The sequence below is a fragment of the Elephas maximus genome, chromosome 11, assembly GCF_024166365.1.
Source record: "Elephas maximus indicus isolate mEleMax1 chromosome 11, mEleMax1 primary haplotype, whole genome shotgun sequence".
Lineage (NCBI taxonomy): Eukaryota > Metazoa > Chordata > Mammalia > Proboscidea > Elephantidae > Elephas > Elephas maximus.
The window spans coordinates 29,352,255-29,371,378 of NC_064829.1; the positions used below are offsets into that span (position 1 = coordinate 29,352,255).

The window sequence follows — 19,124 nt, forward strand, 5'->3', positions numbered from 1 at the left end:
GGTGTCCTACTACACAGCTCACCAACCCTTTGTCCCCCCCTCTCCAGGGACCAGCCACTCCTGTCACTCTCAGGAGAAGTAGGCCCTGGCACTATACCCCAAGAGCTAGAACAGGCTGCTGATAAACACAGCCTCTCCTGCAAGGCCCGGGGCCCCCAGCCCCTCATTGTCCACCCCTAAAGGCTGCAGACTGAACTGAGTTTTGGGCACTGGCAGGGTCTTTCTAAAGCTAGGTTGGTCAAGAAATGTGTAAGGTCTCCAGGGAAGTGGGCTTTAAGGGCCCCAGGGAAGTGGGGTGTCATGGCCTGGAGACAAGCCCTAGTGCTCCAGGGAACTCATGCCTTTGGGTGGAATCAGAAGCTCTTCCCTGATCCCGCACTCTTCCAGCCCAGGTTCGGTTCACTAGTGGGAAATGCTGTAAACAAAAACGCAGTGTGCATCAGGTACAATTCATTTGCAAAGTATATAACCCACTCGCATTTGAAAGGCTAGAGAAACAGGTGAAGGTGAGATTTCAGAATGACTTCCAAAGCCACACCGTAGAACCAGGCTGTCTGGGAGGCTGCTGCTATAGCCTCTGTGCTCAGGACTTGGGCTGCTGAGTTGGGAAGCTGGCACTAGCTACCAGTTCTAGAAGTAAGTGGCTACTGCCACAATCAGGAAGTCACTGCTGCCATGGTCAGGAAGTCACCACCACAGTCAGGAAGTCACCACCACCAAGGTAAGGAAGTCACCGCATGATCAGGATGTCGCCCTCAAGGTCAGGATGTCACTGCCACAGTCAGAATGTCACCGCCATGGTCAGGAAATCACCCCCAAGGCCAGGACGTTGCCACCAGCACAATCAGGAAGCCACTGCTCCTGCTGCTGCTCCAGATCCACACTGCACCCGCTGCGACACTGGCAAAATGGACACCCAGAAGCTAGTGGCTGGATGCTGGGACTCTGGCCACAGCTTTGCTACCGGTGGAAACAGCAGAAGGGAAGTCTGTGCTTCAGTTCTGCCCTCTCACATGTGCTTTTGACAGGAAGAACCAAAACTGTATTTGGGATCCTAGCTGAAAAGGAGCCTGGGGAAGGTCACTGTTAGCTCTCCAGCCTCTTGGTACAGCAGGGCATCGAGAGGAGGCTGGTTCTCCAGACAACAGTGTGTGGTGAAAGTAGGTAACCAGGAGCAGCTGAGCACCACGGGGTTGGGGAAGTCGATGCTACAAAAGTGGTGGTTGTTGTTGTTAGGTGCCATCAAGTCGGTTCCGACTCATAGCGACCCCATGCACAACAGAACGAAACACTGCCCGGTCCTGCGCCATCCTCACAATCATTATGCTTGAGCCCATCATTGCAGCCACTGTGTCAGTCCACCTCGTTGAGGGTCTTCCTGTTTTCTGCTGACCCTGTACTCTGCCAAGCATGATGTGCTTCTCCAGGGACTGGTCCCTCCTGACAACATGTCCAAAGTATGTAAGACGCAGTCTCGCCATCCTTGCCTCTAAGGAGCATTCTGGCCACACTTCTTCCAAGACAGATTTGTTTGTTCTTTTGGTATATTCAATATTCTTCGCCAGCACCACAGTTCAAAGGCGTCAACTCTTCTCCAGCCTTCCTTATTCATTGTCCAGCTTTCACATGCATATGATGCGACTGAAAATACCATGGCTTGGGTCAGGCGCACCTTAGTCTTCAGGGTGACATCTTTGCTCTTCAACACTTTGAAGAGGTCCTTTGCAGCAGATTTGCCCAATGCAATGTGTCTTTTGATATCTTGACTGCTGCTTCCATGGCTGTTGATTGTGGATCCAAGTAAAATGAAATCCTTGACAACTTAAGTCTTTTCTCCGTTTATCATGATGTTGCTCATTGGTCCAGTTGTGAGGATTTTTGTTCTCTTTATGTTGGGTGTAATCCATACTGAAGGCTGTGGTCTTTGATCTTCATTAGTAAGCGCTTCAAGTCCTTTTACTTCTAGCAAGCAAGGTTGTGTCATCTGCATAACGCAGGTTGTTAATGAGTCTTCCTCCAATCCTGATGCCCCGTTCTTCTTCATATAATCCAGCTTCTCGTATTATTTGTTCAGCATACAGCAAGCAAGGTTGTGTCATCTGCATAACGCAGGTTGTTAATGAGTCTTCCTCCAATCCTGATGCCCCGTTCTTCTTCATATAATCCAGCTTCTCGTATTATTTGTTCAGCATACAGATTAAATAGGTATGGTGAAAGAATACAACCCTGACGCACACCTTTCCTGACTTTAAACCAATCAGTATCCCCTTGTTCTGTCCAAACAACTGCCTCTTGATCTATGTAAAGGTTCTTCATGAGCACAGTTAAGTGTTCTGACTGATGATGTTGAGCTTTTCTATCGTCTCTTTCCACAGATGTAGTCAGTTTGATTTCTGTGTGTTCCATCTGGCGAGGTCCATTTATGCTGGTGAAAGAAGGTATTTGCAATGAAGAAGTCGTTAGTCTTGCAAAATTCTATCATTTGATCTCTGGCATTGTTTCTGTCACCAAGGCCATATTTTCCAACTACTGATCCTTCTTTGTTTCCAACTTTCACATTCCAATCACCAGTAATTATCAATGCATCTTGATTGCATGTTCGATCAATTTCAGACTGCAGTAGCTGATAAAAATCTATTTCTTCATCTTTGGCCCTAGTGGTTGGTGCATAAATTTGAATAATAGTCATATTAACTGGTCTTCCTTGTAGGCGTATGGATATTATCCTATCACTAACAGCATTGTACTTCAGGATAGATCTTGAAACGTTCTTTTTGATGATGAATACAACACCATTCCTCTTCGAGTTGTCATTCCCAGCATAGTAGACTATATGATTGTCTGATTCAAAATGGCCAATACCAGTTCATTTCAGCTCACTAATGCCTAGGATATCGATGTTTATGCGTTCCATTTCATTCTTGACGATTTCCAATTTTCCTAGATTCATACTTCGTACATTCCAGGTTCTGGTTATTAATGGATGTTTGCAGCTGTTTCTTCTCATTTTGAATTGTGCCACATCAGCAGATGAAGGTCCCAAAAGCTTTACTCCATCCATGTCATTAAGGCCGACTCTACTTTGAGGAGGCAGCTCTTCCCACCACCTGAGCCCTAGGCCCCGCCCACCACCTAAACCCCAGGCCTGTTCCAGGGCGCATGCATGCGTGCTGCGTGCCCTCCGTCCAGGATCCGTTTGATGCCCCTGAGTAGAGTGCTACAGCCCACTGCTCTTCTAGGTCAGGGGACGGGAAGAAAAGCACAAGGGGAGTGTGTGGATGACCTGGAAGCAGCCAGGGCTGCCACTTTACCTCTCTGAGCCTGTTTCCACCTCTGTGAAGCGAGGGGTGGGACCTGGTTTACAAACCTCAACTGTGGCAGAGAAGCCTTCTTTCCAGAGCAGTGTTATGCAGGACTGTGGATCACCAGATCAAAGCAGGGCTGCTGTGGTTGCCTCAGCGGAGGGACCCAGGAGCCTCTCTGCCCTCTCCATGCCCTCAGGCACTTTGACAGAACCCAGTTTGAAAACCTGAAACATTGCTAAACCCTTGCTAAGGAGTCTATTCTGACTCACAGTGACCCTATAGAACAGACTAGAACTGCCCCATAGGGTTTCCAAGGAGTGGCTGGTGGATTCAAACTGCCAACCTTTTAGTTAGCAGCCGAGCTCGTAACCATTGCGCCACCAGGGCTCCTAATGATTGCTAAGTAGCAGAATATTCCTTGTTTGAGGCTCACAGGGCTTCTACCCCCAGCAGGCAGGTGACATTTTGCTTGAGCCAGCTCACATCACCGTAAGCGGTGGTTTTTGTCTGGAGAGGGAGAGTGGGAGGCGCTGTCTCTGGGAGTTCAGGGTGCCTGAGGGTAGGAGGGTGAAAGAAAGAGGGGAGGGCAGTGCTGGGCATTTAGGAAATAAAAGAATTGGCTGCCAGCCCTAGCTTGAAGTAAGCATATTCAATGTGAATCCCATTCTACTGCCTGTTTCCTACATGAAAAATCTTACATCCTGTTCAGCCCAGAGGAGACATTTGTTTGAGATGAACTAGAGCCATTCTTAAAAGTAGAAAGGGAAACAAAGCACCCGGGAGGGCTGCCTGCCCCAGGGAGGGTGCACTCTGCTGGGCCTCCGAGTATCAAGAGTGGCTTCCATAAAAATCCCACGCACACACAGCCCAAGCCCCAGTAGAGCAGCACTGCACACGCGTGTGTACACGTGCAAACGCTTGTGTTCACACACTGGTGCCTCGTGCCTGGGTGGCCACTGGTACGTCGCTGACAGGTACCAGAATGGGCACATCGTTGATCAGCTTGGAGGAAACCTGTCTTGGCTGGGCCCAGAAGGAGACGTGGCATTACATCCACTGAGGCCTCTTCCACCTAGAATTCTAGAAAACACTGAGTGGCTTAGGTGGAATGGTTTGCGCTGATTCTGCTGCGCTTTGCTTTTGTTCACCAGAGAGCGAAGACGGTACCGTTAAGATCCATTTGAATTGGGTGTGCCACCTGTTACCTCCTCTTGGTTGTTAACAGCCAAAGGTGCCTGCTCTACAGTTACCTCAAACCAAGTGTCTTATCAACAGAGGTGAACAGGAAAAGCTACCAACTGTTCAGAGCAGGAAGGACACCTTGGATGCGCCTTGTCCAAGCAGAGGTTTGCAGTGGCCAGTTCGTGTGAATGGGCCCACCTGTCAGAATCAGGAGTTTCTTTTTCTCTGGCTTTGCCAGATTAAGGCCATTGCCTGTAGCTAGCGAGAAGCATCACACTTTGTCCCAGCCCTTTGGAAGGCGTTCTCTGGAGGGGGAGGGATGAGACCAGCCCAGGTGAAACCCAGCAAAAGCCTGTGTGTGATTCAGAGGTTGGCAACTCAGGACGAAGAGGAGCAGCGAAGACCAAAGGTTCAGACAGGGCTTCTGGAAGGAGCCAGTCTGTTGAGATTGATAGAAATGAGCAAGGAGGCAGAACTCAAAGTTCAAGGGTCTGTTAGTAATAAAAAATGCTAATGTTTATTGAGCATTTGCTGTATGCCAGGTACTGTACAGAGCATGTTATTTGTCATATGCTTCTCAAAATAGCCATAGCAGGTAGGTGCTGTTGTTTTTACTCTACAAATGTGGAATCTGAGGCTTGGGGTCATAAGTCTCCCAAAGCCACACAGTTTGTAAATGATACAGTGTGGTTGAAGCCAGATCTGTCTGAGGCCAAATCCCTTGAACACCACACTGTGGAGCAATGGGCTGAAATACATAAACTCAAAGAGTGACCCCCTCCCCATTGTGGACTGGCTGCTGACGGTCTAAAAACCAACCAGTTGCTATTAAGTTGACTCCAACTCTTGGCAACCCATGTGTGTCCGAGTAGAACTGTGCTCCCTAGAGTTTTCAGTGGCTAATTTTTTAATTTTTCAGAAGTAGATCACCAGGCCTTTCTTCTGAGGCATCTCTGGCTGGACTCAAACCTCCAACCTCTCGATTAGCAGCTGAGCGTGTTACCCATTTAGACTACCCATTGGAAACACTGGTGGCATAGTGGCTAAGTGCTCTGGGTGCTAACCAAAGGGTCCCACCCAGACCCAGTGCCCTCGAGTCGATTCCAACTCATAGTGTCCCTATAGGACAGAGTAGAACTGCTCCATAGAGTTTCCAAGGAGCGCCTGGTGGATTCAAACTGCTGACCCTTTGGTTAGTAGCCGTAGCACTTAACCACTTCGCCACCAGGGTTTCCAAAAGTTAGGCAGTTCAAATCCACCAGGTACCTCTTGGAAACTATTGGGTGGGCAGTTCTACTGTGTCCCATAGGGTCGCTATGAGTTAGAATCAACTCGACAGCAGTGGGTTTGGTTTTTTCTGGGAAGGACTCCACTGATGGTCTAGGAGCCAGTTTTTCTAAATGTTGCTGTATGTTCATCACTGCAATTCATTTTCCATCTGCCCTCCTCAAATGCCAGTGCCACTTCAGGCTCCTGGAGTCAGTAGAGCCCTTGCTGTGGCTGTAATCTGAGTTTTTCCTTGGCATAATGGTTTGGGGAGTTGTCAGCTGGTCATAATTCACATGTGATTCTTACATAAAGATACTTATTTTAAGGAGTGACCTGTGTTAACCCATCTGTTACAGACCACAGTCATTGACTATGTGAAGCCCTCAGATCTCAAGAAGGACATGAACGAGACCTTCAAGGAGAAGTTTCCGCACATTAAGTTAACACTCAGCAAAATAAGGAGGTACGAGAGGATTGGCCTCCACTTGAACTCTCCCTTCAGACCCCTCCCCAGCATGCATTCAAAGCTCATGCTGTGTATGATGGTTCTTCCTTTTGTTCCGGGGACATGAAACCTGGTCCTGTGTGATAAAAAGAGGCTGCTCCGATGCTGGCTGACCTGTGTCTGGGTGTGGCAGGAGAGCCAAGGGAAGTAGACAGGAGGTCAAGCTCTCAACATGGACTTGGCCTGGATTTGGGGGGGATGTTCCTTTGGTGAAAGACTCATTTCATTCTATTGCTGACTCACCAGTTCATTGAGATTTATGTTGTTGAAAACTCAGAATAGGAGAAGCCATAAGGTCACTGCTCTCTCAAATGTAGGCAAAGCAAAAGAGAAAAGAGTTGGTGTAGCAGGGTTTGAAATAACCCTTCACCCTCAATAGTCTGTCCAGAGATGACAGTCAAGCCGCATCTTTATGCAGTCACTGATACAGCCCAAAGTCAGGCCCATACTTCCCTTACAACTGATCGGGTCAGTAGTCAGACTGAGGGGCAGAGAGGACCTGATTTGTGTCTGTGTGCCACAACAGCACAATTTATATCTCTGTGTGTGTGTGTGGGTAGTAACGGAAGCTAAACTGTACACCAACATGATGCCGAAATATGTGCCAGAGTTTATGCAAGTGTGTGTCCTGCTTCTGATTTGGTTTTGGTATATCCCAAGCCATAAAGGTGAGAAAAATAAGGTCTTCACACTTGGTTCATTGCTAGGTAGCTGTCATTAAGTACACTAGGTGTTACACTCTTAGCCCTTTTGGCCCTAGTTAATGAACACAACCAATATTTGGCAGAGCTTATGCCAAGTACCTAATTTATTTCTGTAATTTTTTTTTCCTGGAATGATTGAAATCCCCCAAATGGTTTCCCTCCTAACTTTGGAAGCTCTACTCTAGTTCCCGGTCACTCTTGGGCACTCACTTGTGTTGTTATATTCCTTAGGGCCCTGACTGGTCCGAATCCCTACGTTGTCTGCTGTTTCTTCCGGCACCACTTCTGGTGGTAGAGATGGCAGTAGCACTGGGCTGCTAGCACTAGGGCAAGAAGAAGAGTAAATGTGGTCCATATAACTTGGATGACAGAGTAGAGTCAAAAGCCCCAGCCCATAATGCAACTTTGACACTCATTCCACCTCACCCTTCTGGGAATGGAAAAGAGAAAGTGCTTTCCAGCTTGGACAGTCTGTTTCTCGTGTGTCCCCTGAAATTCCAAGCTCTAACAAGATTTATTTCCCCTCCCTATCTTTCTCTAGTCTGAAGCGAGAGATGCGGAAGCTGGCTCAGGAGGACTGCGGCTTTGAGGAGCCCACTGTGGCCATGGCCTTTGTCTACTTTGAGAAGCTGGCCCTCAAGGGAAAGCTAAACAAACAGAACCGGAAGCTTTGTGCTGGAGCATGTGTGCTGTTAGCAGCCAAAATTGGAAGTGACCTCAAAAAGCATGAGGTCAAGCATCTAATTGATGTAAGTGGCCCTATGTGCTAACGGCTGGGCGAGCACACGTTACAACCCAGGTTGTCTCTCAGTGCAGCATGGCCTTGTGACCCTGCTGCAAGGGGCGCTGAGACTTAGCGGGTGATAGGGGTGAGGGCTGTGAAGTCATTCTTTTATGGTAGATCCAGATGCCATGTCTCGGGTTGTCTTAGAATGGAGAGACAAGACTGAAGATCTCCAGCATAGAATCTGGCCTTAAAACTCCATTTTCAGAAGCCATGAGGGGTGAATTAGCTCCCTCACAGCTGCAGACATCACTGTAATTCCCAGGGAGCTGTGGGCAGTGCAGCCCATAGAACGTCTGTTGGACACACTGGCTTAGCAGACCTTGATGTCCCTGCTGCCCTGGCTGCCACCTCCTTGGGGAAGGGTGTGGGTTTGGCTTGTGGTCGTCCTTTGAAAGGAGAGCCCCCATCAAAGCAAGGAAACACTGATCTCCTTGGACTGATACATGGAAGCCTCTGCATCCATGTGTCTACCGGTCTTCATTGGCAAAAGAGAAGAGGCAGAAAGGGAGCTAATGCCAGTGCTACATACACACACAGACCACACACATCACAAACACACCACACACACACACACAACCCACAGACACACACAGAGTGTGCTGTAAGTCAGTGCTTTCCTGATTTTAAGCAGAAATGATACAATATCTAGCTTATACAATAGTTTCAGGAACATGGAGGTGATCACTGAACACCCGTCTGTTGAGACTCTATAGGCGTTTGTGGAGAGTTGCTGAACTAGAGGATCTTTAGCAACACCAAATAGTAATACAAATTATAACTGGTATCATGCACATTTAATCATATTTGAGTACCATACCCCACAGCAAATAATCGTATTGACCAAGAATATAATGGTGATCGTTGACAAGCTCTTTGCAGTAGCAGTTAACCTAGTGCGAGAGCCGAGTTAAAGTCTGAATGTAGTCACCAGTTATTCAGTTGGCTAGATTTTTTTTTTATTATTACTAAGCTAAAAGCTGAGTTGAAGCGAAAGCGGAATGTACCCTAGCAAAAACTAGGCCTTCCCTCCGCATGCCTGGCCTGTTAGCTGTCCATTTCTGACTCCAGCAGCCCCTGCACTGAGGTAGACTGAAGAGGCAGCCGGGTGGTGGGGCCGCACACCTGGGCTTTCAGCCCCGCTTAGATGCCCAGTTGCCCTGTGCCACCCTGAAATGAGGACTTGAGTCCCTGCCTGTAAAATGAGAAGATTGAACAGTGCAGTCAGTTCACCCAGTTCTGAACTTAACGTGTGGCTATCTGTAGATCATTTGCGATGTTAACAGTAAACGTGAAGAGCGTCATTGTAACACGGTACAGCTTTGAATCCAATTAGATTTGAATCTCAGCTTTGCAACTTTTCCTGTCCACATGACCTTGGGCAAGTTGGCGAACCTCTTGGAACCTCTTTTCTTATCTGTAAAATGGAGATAAATCTAACATTAGCCTTGTAATGTTAACTGAGTGAGACTTAAATGGCATCATGTGATATACGCGATGTTACCGCCGACCGTGGGCTCTGGGGAAGGTTCTGTCTCTTCATCTGCAGGACTGAGGGCAGGGAGCACACCTCGTATCACCCTTTCTTCCTCTATAAGGTCTTGCCCGTAGTGGGTTTCTCTGTAAACACTCACTGGCTGATGGATAGAATGTTAAACCAAAGCCAGACCCACAGCCATTGAATCGATTCCAACTCATAGCAACCCTGTAGGACAGAGTAGAACTGCCCTGTAGGGTTTCAAAGGCTGTAATCTTTATGGAAGCTGACTGCCCCATCTTTCTTCCTCGGAGCAGCCGGTGGGTTCAGATAGCCAACCTTTGGTTGGCAGCCAAGAGCTTTAACCTCTGTGCCACCAGCGCTCCTTGATAAAACTGTTACACACTGAGAAAGCCTAGAGTTTTCATTTCAAAGCTAAAATGCTTTTGGTTTTCTATAACTTTTGTTGCAGAAACTGGAAGAGAAGTTCCGGCTGAACAGACGAGAGCTGATTGCCTTTGAATTCCCAGTGTTAGTGGCCTTAGAGTTCGCGCTTCATCTGCCAGAGCACGAAGTCATGCCCCACTACAGACGCCTGGTCCAGAGCTCCTAGCACAGGCCCCATGGGGGGGCGCCTGCCTGGGAGGCGAGGGCTGCTTCCTCCAAGCCTGTGGAGCTGCACTCACTACTGGAAATGCAAAAACAGAACTTAGAACGCCACACTTTGCTTGTCTTCTCAACGTGTTTTTGTGGAAACAGCACCAGAAGCTTTTCAGGGAGCCTTCAGTCTGGCTAGCTGAGAGGACTGTAAGCTGTTTACCGCTCAGAGCGAGGGAAGGAGGAAACCATGCTGAAGACAGCAGGCCAGTGCTGAAGCTGGGGCGGCCCAAGACCCAGCGCAAACCCTCCGTGAGCAAGAATTCTTAGTTGTCCCATCCCAGTTCTCCTTCCAGGCACACACACACCTCACAAGTATGGTCCAGGGCCTTCTCTCCAGACCTGTTCCAACTCCAAGTGTGTGGCATTAAAGAGCATAGGGGAAGAGAATTTGCAGAAGTTGGGGGAAAGCTTTGAAATATCCCCTCACTGTGTCAAAAGAGGAAGCCTTGGTGGTGTAGTGGTTAAGTGCTACGGCTGCTAACCAAAGGGTTAGCAGTTCGAATCCGCCAGGCGCTCCTTGGAAACTCTGTGGGGCAGTTCTACTCTGTCCTATAGGGTCAGTATGAGTCGGAATTGACTCACCGGCACTGGGTTTGGTTTGGGGTTTTGGTGCCAAAAGAGCGTGACAACCTATTTTTGTATCTGCTATTGGAAGTGCACTTTCCCCGGGGTGTGGGAATGAGTGAGTGTGTGTGCGCACGTGTGTTTGTGTGTGTGAGTGATTGAGGGTACTGCATCAGCCCTAGTTCCCCAAAGGCAGGCCCCCTGTTCATAGTGCAGACCTCAGCCTGCAGTCGGGAACCAGGCTGACCTTCAGCAATTACTTCTTGACTATTTCTGGTTAGGGATCACTCTGTCAATTCCAGACTGCTTGACACCCTCAGCCGCTTACAAAATGACACTATTTCTGTTACTGCTACTACAACCCACAGGACAGAGAAAATAAGTTTTCATATCGGACCCAGCTGTATGGAACAGGTGTTGCATTTGGGTATGGGTAACATTTCTGTTGTCTGGCCGTCGTGACACCATGGGCAAGTCTTCAGCCATCGCACTTTGCCACTGTGGGGGCAGCGGGAGTGGCACCCCACGGGGTTCCTGTGCTCTATGTTAGAGCGCTTAATGAGCACATTGACTGTGCTATATGTAAAAAAAAAAAAAAAAAAGAAGTGTTTTATAAAAATCCAGAGTAGGGGCAAGACCATGACTGGTGATTTGATACTTTTGACAGCTGAGAGAAACTGCGTTTTGAGCTGAAGCTGAGTCAAGGAGGCAGTGGCTCGTAACAGGACCACCATGTTCCCAGAGCTCAGCACAGCATTTCAGTCAGCTGGTTCCAGCAGTAATGGTGACTCGCGCCGACTCGCTAAGAGAACCTGTACCTGAAACAGGTCACCACGCGGTCACCTCCCAGCATGAGAGAGGTGCCAGCCAGGGATTTATCTGACTGAAGAAAGCCTTCTGTGGCCATGTAAACAGAGAATTAAAATATTTTCTTGTTTTATATCTACATGTATGTGTATACACATGTATCCTACCAGCATCCCTTTGCCCTGCGGTGCTCATACTTCTGCCACCGCTGGCAACTCTGACTTGTCACAGAACCAGAGTTTTTCACATCACCCCAGAGAAAGGGAAATGGGGGAATAAGTGTAGTTAGCAGAACTTGAAAGAACCAGATTGTCACATAAAACAACAAAAAACAAACCCATTGCTGTCCAGTCGATGCCAACTCATAGTGACCCTATACTACAGCGTAGAAGTGCCCCGCGGGGCTTCAAGGGGCACATGGTGGATTCGAACTGCTGACCTTTTGGTTAGCAGCCAAGCTCTTAACCACTGCGCCACCAGGGCTTCGATCATCATATAGTATGGAAAAATTCAAGCAGCAGCTGTTGAAAGAGAAAACAATACTTGGCTTCTTGGAGTCTTAGATTTAACTGAGGATAGTCCTCAATATTTTGCTAATAAATTCTCTTGTCGGAATCAATTGTGAGACAACAGTTTGGGTTGAAAGGATATATGATCTCTCTGGCTGACCTAAAGCTAACCAGTTGTCAAGTCAACCCCGAATGTGGCGACCCCATGCGTGTCAGAGTAGAACTGTGCTCCTGAGGATTTTCAGTGTCTGATTTTTCGGAAGTAGATTACCAGGCCTTTCTTTCAAGGTGCCTCTGGGTGGATTTAAACCTCCAGCTTTTAGGTTAGCAGGCAAGGACCTAACCACTTGCACCACCCAGTGACTCCAAGGTAGGCTAACTAGTGTTTAAGGGGAACCTACTGTTGGAGCCCTGGTGGGACAGTGGTTAAGAGCTTGGCTGCTAACCAAAAAGGTTGGTAGTTCAAATCCACCAGCCATTCCTTGGAAACCCTGTGCTATAGGGTTGCTATAAGTCGGAATCAGCTCGAAGGCAACAGGTTTACAGGTAACAGGTAAGGCAGACTGGGAAGCACAGAGTGTTCAAAGCATCCCCGTCACCCATGCTCTCGGGCTCAGGTAAAGTGGGTGGTGTCTGTCACCTGCATCCTCTGATGAACCACCCTGGCTGAGCAGCCCCTCGGCGCCCTCGTGAGTGCCCAGCAGGAGCCTTTCCAAGAAGCAGGGCTGCTGGCATCTGGAAGCTTCCTGCAGAGCTCTCCACCGTCCATTCGCCTGAGTCTCCTGCCAAGAACAGGGGGCACCAGTCCAGGACACAGGCCACCAGCCCAGATGTGGGGAATGAAGCCTGCACCCTTCCTGTGTCTTCAAACCAGCCTAATATCCTTGGGTTTGGGGGGATTTTTTGTTTCATTTTTAAGAAGCCCTGGTGGTGCAGTGCTTGAAGTGCTTGCCTGCTAACTGAAAGGTCAGCTGTTCAAACCCACCAGGTGCTCCATGGGAAAAAGAAGGGGAAGTCTGCTTCCATAAAGATTACAGCCTTGGAAACTCTGTGGGACAGTTCTGCTCTGTCCTGTAGGATTGCTAAGAGTTGGAATAGACTCTGTAGCAGTGAGTTTTTGGTTTTTTTTATTTGTTTGTTTTTTGGCATTTATGAGATGGACTCAAGAGTAACTGGTTATATTAGTTATCTAGTGCTGCCATAACAGAAATACCACAAGTGGATGGCTTTAACAAAGAGAAATTTATCGTCTCACAGTCTGGTAGGTTACAAGTCCAAATTCAGGGGAAGGCTTTCTCTCTCTGTCAGCTCTGGAGGAAGCTCTTTGTCCTCAATCTTCCTCTGGTCAAGGAGCTTCTCAGGCAGGCGCAGGGACTCCGTGTTCAAAGGACGCGCTCTGCTCCTGGTGCTGCTTTCTTGGTGGTATGAGGTCCCCAACTCTGCTTGCTTCCCTTTCCTTTTATTTCTTGAGAGAGAAAAGGTGGTGCGGGCCACACCCCAGGGAAACTCCTGTTACCTTGGATCAGGGTGGTGTTAGAATCCCAACCTAATCCTCAACATAAAATTACAATCACAAAATGGAGGACCACCACACATGCCCTAACCAAGTTGGTACATTTTTGGGGGGACATAATCCATGACACCGGTCCCTTTTTTTTTTTTTTAAGACTCAATTTTAAACTGTATTTTGGCATGTGAGTTTCACTGGTTTCAATTTAGTTGCAGGGGTGCTGGGAATGAAGATGTTCTGCTAAGAGATCTTTTGTCCATAACACGAGCTCTCTAGTAGCAGAAGAGAATGTGAAGGAGGATGGTGAGGGACACAGGTTGCTACCAGAGCTGCCTCTGTGATGTGCATTCTAGAAAATTCCCCCAGCCTTGGGCTTCTGGGAGCCTGGTGGTGAGGACTCAAGGAGGCAGCCTGAGGCACTGAGCAGGCTGATTCAAGAAGACTGTGAGGCCAGGCCCTTGCACTCTCCACTAGAGGGCAGTTCCAGCCCCCTGCCAAGCCCCACTCCCACCCTGGCTGCCCTGAAGCCTACCAGTTCTCTCCTAGCACAGGGAAGAAGCTCTGCCATATGCTCCTAGCGACAGCACGGCTTGTTCTGCCTGAAATAGTTTCTCCAGAGCTGGCCTGGGAGGGCAGGGGACAGGGGCAGGTCGCCAATCCTCGGAGCAACCCTGACTGTTGTCAATAACAGCTGGGAACCAGCCTATAGAAAGGCTGGGGGTGCTGCCCTTGGAAGGAAGCAGGACAGCAGCAAGGGACGCCATTCAGCAGGGGTGGGCCCATCGTGTGCCCCTGCCTGTGCTGGGCTCTGGCCCCCTCCTCTCTTCCTGCAGGCCTGCTGGGTGCTTCAGCACCCATGGACTGCAGACAGCTCCAGTGTCCCTGCCCTTGTGGACTGAGCCGTAGCCAGCCTGGAGACACTTGGGTTGAAGTCATTACTTTTCCTTCTTTTTCCACCCTAATAAATCCTATATTGAAATGGGAAGTCCACACACGGCTCAGCTTGGGTCGGTCACTTACTCGGCATAGATCACTGGAATACATGCCCTGCCTTGCTGATCTTGGAGCAGGGAGGTTTGAAGTTGCATCCACTCCTCCTCCTTCCTGTCCCCTCCATCCCCCAACAGCAAATAAAGCCATTCAGTGCACTTGCTGCCACATTCTTTCTCCAGGCGCCTCTGGTTCTGTGCTAACGAGCCCCTTCGCTGGCCCTGGCCACCTCAGATAACTCGTTACATATACCCCGCAATTTGTAAACGAGGCAAGGGGAGGCTGGAGAACAAAAGGAACTTGAGCCGGGTAATTTTGTTACCTGTAATTATGTAATCTGCCGGCCAATGAAAGCGTTCTCCAAAGGAAAAGGGTCATAGGGGAGCCTCCCGGGGCAGGCTGAGCTCACCACCCTTGGGCTGTCTTGGGAGTTTGGTTAAGGAAGGTGCTGGCCAGGTCACAGTGGGGTCAGGGTGGCGCAGGGAGAGTGCTGAGGGCCAGAGAAGGAGCAAACACCAAGAGTCTAAATCTGGAGACGTCATTAACACCAAAGTAAGTAAAAGGTGGCATCCGGCAGTGCAATTGCACAGCAGAGCTGAAGTGAAAAGATGAAAGGCCTGCTCCAAGTTCTGCACATACACACACACCAAGCCAAGGGACCCAATCCAGAATGAGAGGACACCACCTCAAAGAGCCCCCATCCACAGAAAGGACCAACCCAACTTCTAAAGGCTTCTAATTGACACCCCAGAAAGTCTAAAAATGTAGGGCTGGTTAAAACTTAGATGCCCCTGGCCAGTACTGTGCTTTCATATATAGGATCTCAAATCTTGAGCTACCATCTTGTCACTCAGCAGCATCAGCACCACCCAGGGACTTGTGGGAAACACAGAATCTGCACCTTAACAAGATGCCCTGGTGATGTATATGCATGTGAGAGTCTGAGAGGCACTGTTCCTCTGTGTAAGCGTTGTTGCTGTCAGGTGCCGTGGACTTGATTCCAACTTAATGGCCCTGTGGAACAGAGTAGAACTGCCTCATAGGATTTTCATGGGTGTAATCTTTATGGAAGTAGATCATCAGGTCTTTGTCCCGTGGAGCCACTGGGTGAGTTTGAACTGCTAACTTTTCAGTTAGCAGCTGAGAGCTTTGTCGTTTTCTCCACTAGGGCTTCTTCCATATAAGCATAGGAAATAAAATTTTTGTTTTAAAAGAAAAAAAAAAGGTACCACTCAGCGTGTCTTACCACGGCACCTGGACTGGATTGGTGAGAAACCAGAGACAGGAACTTCGATAGGCAGATAAATCCTTGAATACAATGTTTGACAAGGGGGAGGATGCTCCACAGGCCAGCCCTGTGCTGGGCACTTCAAACGCATTTTCTTATTTAACCCTTAAACTCTAAAATTAGGTATCAGGATCCTGTTTCATAGCTGAGGAAACTGAGGCTCCAAGAGATTACTTGCTCAAAGTCACACAGCTAGGAAGTGACAGAGTCAGGATTCAAACCCAGGTCAGTCTGATTCGAAAGCCCAGCCAGTTGGCCTGCCTCAGAGAAATTACGAAGGTGGAGGCCAGAGCCAGGCTGAAGTCCAGTGTGCCCCGGGATCTGCTGCATTGCTCACATCGTCAGGTTAGATGGAGTCTTCTCCCCGCCCTGCTCAGCAGCTGCCGGCCCTTTCCCATGCAGAGAGGAGAGGGATCTGGGTCCACTGAGTCCCTAACAGCATTCTCTTGGTTGTGCGCAGCGTTCATATCTGATTGGGACACGCTTCTGTGCCTCCTGGCAGAATGTGGGCTTTCTGGAAAACTTGCTTCCATAACAGGGGAGTTACGGAGCTCCTGAAAGCAAGTGGAAGATCACAGTGACGTGGATTACAGCCAGTGTTCGTGGCAGACCAGAATCAAGAGGCAGTTTCTCATTTGCATGTGTGGGCTTTCTACTCTGCATGTTATAATGGACACACACGCTGCCCTACTTACTGCCCTGCGCATTCCTTGCCTACTGGCCTCCCATCAGCATGTGGCTGGGAAATGCAGATTGTTGGCTCCCAGCCAGGTATGTGTGGGCAGTGGGACAGCCAGAGAGAAGGCCACATCACAGGTGAAGTCCAACCCCCAAAGAATGGCTTAGGGGTTACGAGCACATAACACGGCTCAGCTTGGGTCGGTCACTTACTCGGCACAGATCACTGGAATACATGCCCTGTCTTGCTGATAGCCATGTATGCCAGTTAGGGCACTGGGGCGGCTGGATGGCCATGTTCTGCCAGAGCCGCTCACTATGAAATTTTTTTTTTTTTTTAAACCCTGGCTTCAAGAAAAAGGAGGCTGATCCCCTTTGAGGCATCTCTCGAAGTCCCTGGTGAAACCTACATGCTATTCTATGAGATACTAAGCCAGATATAATTTTTTCCTAAGGCAGCTGCCTTCTCCCATGAAACAAGTTCTCATTTGCAAAACAAAAAACAAGACACAAATAGATTACTTTCCTCTCTCCTCTCTTGTACATATTGGAGAAAGTGGCAGAGACCATTTTCAAGGGAAGCCTGGAGGCAAGACATTTTCCTGGGATAAGCACGCAGCCAGAAGCAGGAAGTCCAGGACAGAGGGACAGTTTTCCAAGGCTGCCAAACCCTGGGAGAGGCAGGCAGAAAGGGAAGGAAAACACTTCAGGGCCACCAGACAGGGTGACCTCCAGCTGGGACAGTCAGCACCTATAAGGGGGACATAACACCTCTTGTCAGAGGGAGCCTGGGAGGACTGAATAAGATAGTACAGTAAACATCCAGCCCAGGGCCAAACACACAGTAGATGCTCAATAAATGGAAACAATTATTATCACCTCCCTCTGAATTCAATTGAGTTAGCAAAAAAAAAAAAAAATCCTGCTTTGTAGAGAAAGAGTTTGTAGCACAGATACGTCACCTAGAACCAGATGGGGAAGATAAAGGGCCTTGTTTGGGTTCACAGACCTGGGTTCTCAAGGTACAGGGCACAGCCGAGAGGTGCTGGGAGGGGCCAGAAATTCAGCCCAGTTTCAGGCTCTAAGCTGTGCCTTGGGTGAGCCCAGAGGAAGGGGTGCCTTTCTGATTGCTCTGGCCAGAATGGACAGCCTCTGTCATGCAGCCGAAGAGAGGAACGCCTTTTTCTGACCCTTCAGAGGTCTGGACCACCACCCATCTGTCAGATTGTCATACTGTGGTGGCTTTCACATTGCTATGATACTGGAAGCTATGCCACCGGTATTTCAAATATCAGCAGGGTCACCCATGGTGGACAAATTTCAGCAGAACTTCCAGACTAAGACAAACTAGGAAGAAAACCCTATGGATCACAACAGAACAGTGTCTAATGTAGTGCTGGGAGATGAGCCCCTAGGTCGGGGGGAAACCTGTTGCTGTTAAGGACACAGTAGAACTGCCCCATAGGGTTTCCAAGGAGAGCCTGGTGGAGTCATACTGCTGACTTTTGGTTAGCAACCATAACTCTTAACCACTACGCCACCAGTTAGAAGGCACTCAAAATGACACCATGGATGTAGCAATGCACTCAGACATACCAAAGATCATGAAGATGGTGCAGACCAGGCAACGTTTTGTTGTATACATAAGGACGCCATGAGTTGGAGCTGACTTGGTAGCCTGGATGGTGGGAGGGTGGGTAGGACAGAGCAGAGGGCAGAGGTAGAGGGAAGACCCGGGTCCTTGCAAGCCCCATGGGATGAGCCAGCCTTAGAGGGGCTCACTCATTTCCTATCCCCCTCTGGGTGGGCAGTGCAGTGGAGCATTGTCTGTATCCTCCCGGAAAGCACTCCCTCCCCAACTACTGGTGGCAAAGTAGGTGCCGCTCAGGGCACCATAGTTTCCAGCACAGACAGGAAGTCCACAGTCTTCAGAATAAGTCTGTAGGAGACCAAGGGGACAGGCAGGCACATAAACAGAACAGCAGGGTTGTTAGTGAAGAGGAATTAGACTCAGAGCCATGGCCCCTGCAGCCCAGAAGAATGGGTATGCTGAGTGCTAGAGGTATCTGAGTGATGGTGAACACAGCACCCGGAATCTCATGGCAGCGAGGGACCTGGACCATCACTACTCACTTTGGAGACAGAGAAACAAGATGGTCCTGTTGGGGGGTGGGGGCGAGGCTGACTTGCAGGGCTCTACCAGGGGCCACCCGCCCTCCCACCTGAGTCTGGAGCTGAGCCCAGACGTCTAGTTAGCCAGGTCCAACAGGGTCAGAGGCTGTTCCTCCTACACATAGATACTCACACACACACAGATACACACAGACACACTCATAGATACAGACACACACAGGTACACACAGTCACAGACACAGATATACACAGACACACAGGTACACATATACACACAAATATACACAAACACACATAAGTACCACACATACACACAGATACACACACAGACACACTCACAGATACACACAGACACCCTCGGGTATGCACACACACATAGATACACACACACAGACATGCCCAGAACCACATTCACAGATACACAGACATACACACAAATTCAGATACACACATACAGATACATACACAGATACACACAGACACAGTGATACATACACACAGACACACAGAAACACACAGAGATACACGCTCACACACACACATATGCTCTGCATTTGAAGCCATTTCTCAGGACCCAGGAACCATCCACTACACAATCACAAAGGCTGGTGCCAGCAGCAGGCAAGATCATCAAGGTACCTGGATGGGGTCTCTAACACAAAAAGGCATGACCAGAGGCCAGGGAGGATAGTGGGGGTGGCAGGCATTGAGTCTTAGATAATGATATCCAGCCCCCAGCTCACAGGGACAGCTACACTA

At 49.0% G+C, this 19,124-nt stretch overlaps 1 protein-coding gene across 1 annotated transcript in view; it reads left to right on the forward strand.

Moving 5' to 3' along the window:
- CABLES1 (Cdk5 and Abl enzyme substrate 1) overlaps window positions 1-17,905 on the forward strand; it is a 152,057-nt gene extending 134,152 nt beyond the window's left edge. The window contains exons 8-10 of the mRNA XM_049901310.1: window positions 6,113-6,219; window positions 7,507-7,714; window positions 9,699-17,905. Coding sequence (XP_049757267.1) covers window positions 6,113-6,219; window positions 7,507-7,714; window positions 9,699-9,839 — 456 coding nt within the window. The 3' untranslated portion in view covers window positions 9,840-17,905. The remainder of the gene's footprint in view (window positions 1-6,112; window positions 6,220-7,506; window positions 7,715-9,698) is intronic.
- Window positions 17,906-19,124: the final 1,219 nt, after the last annotated feature.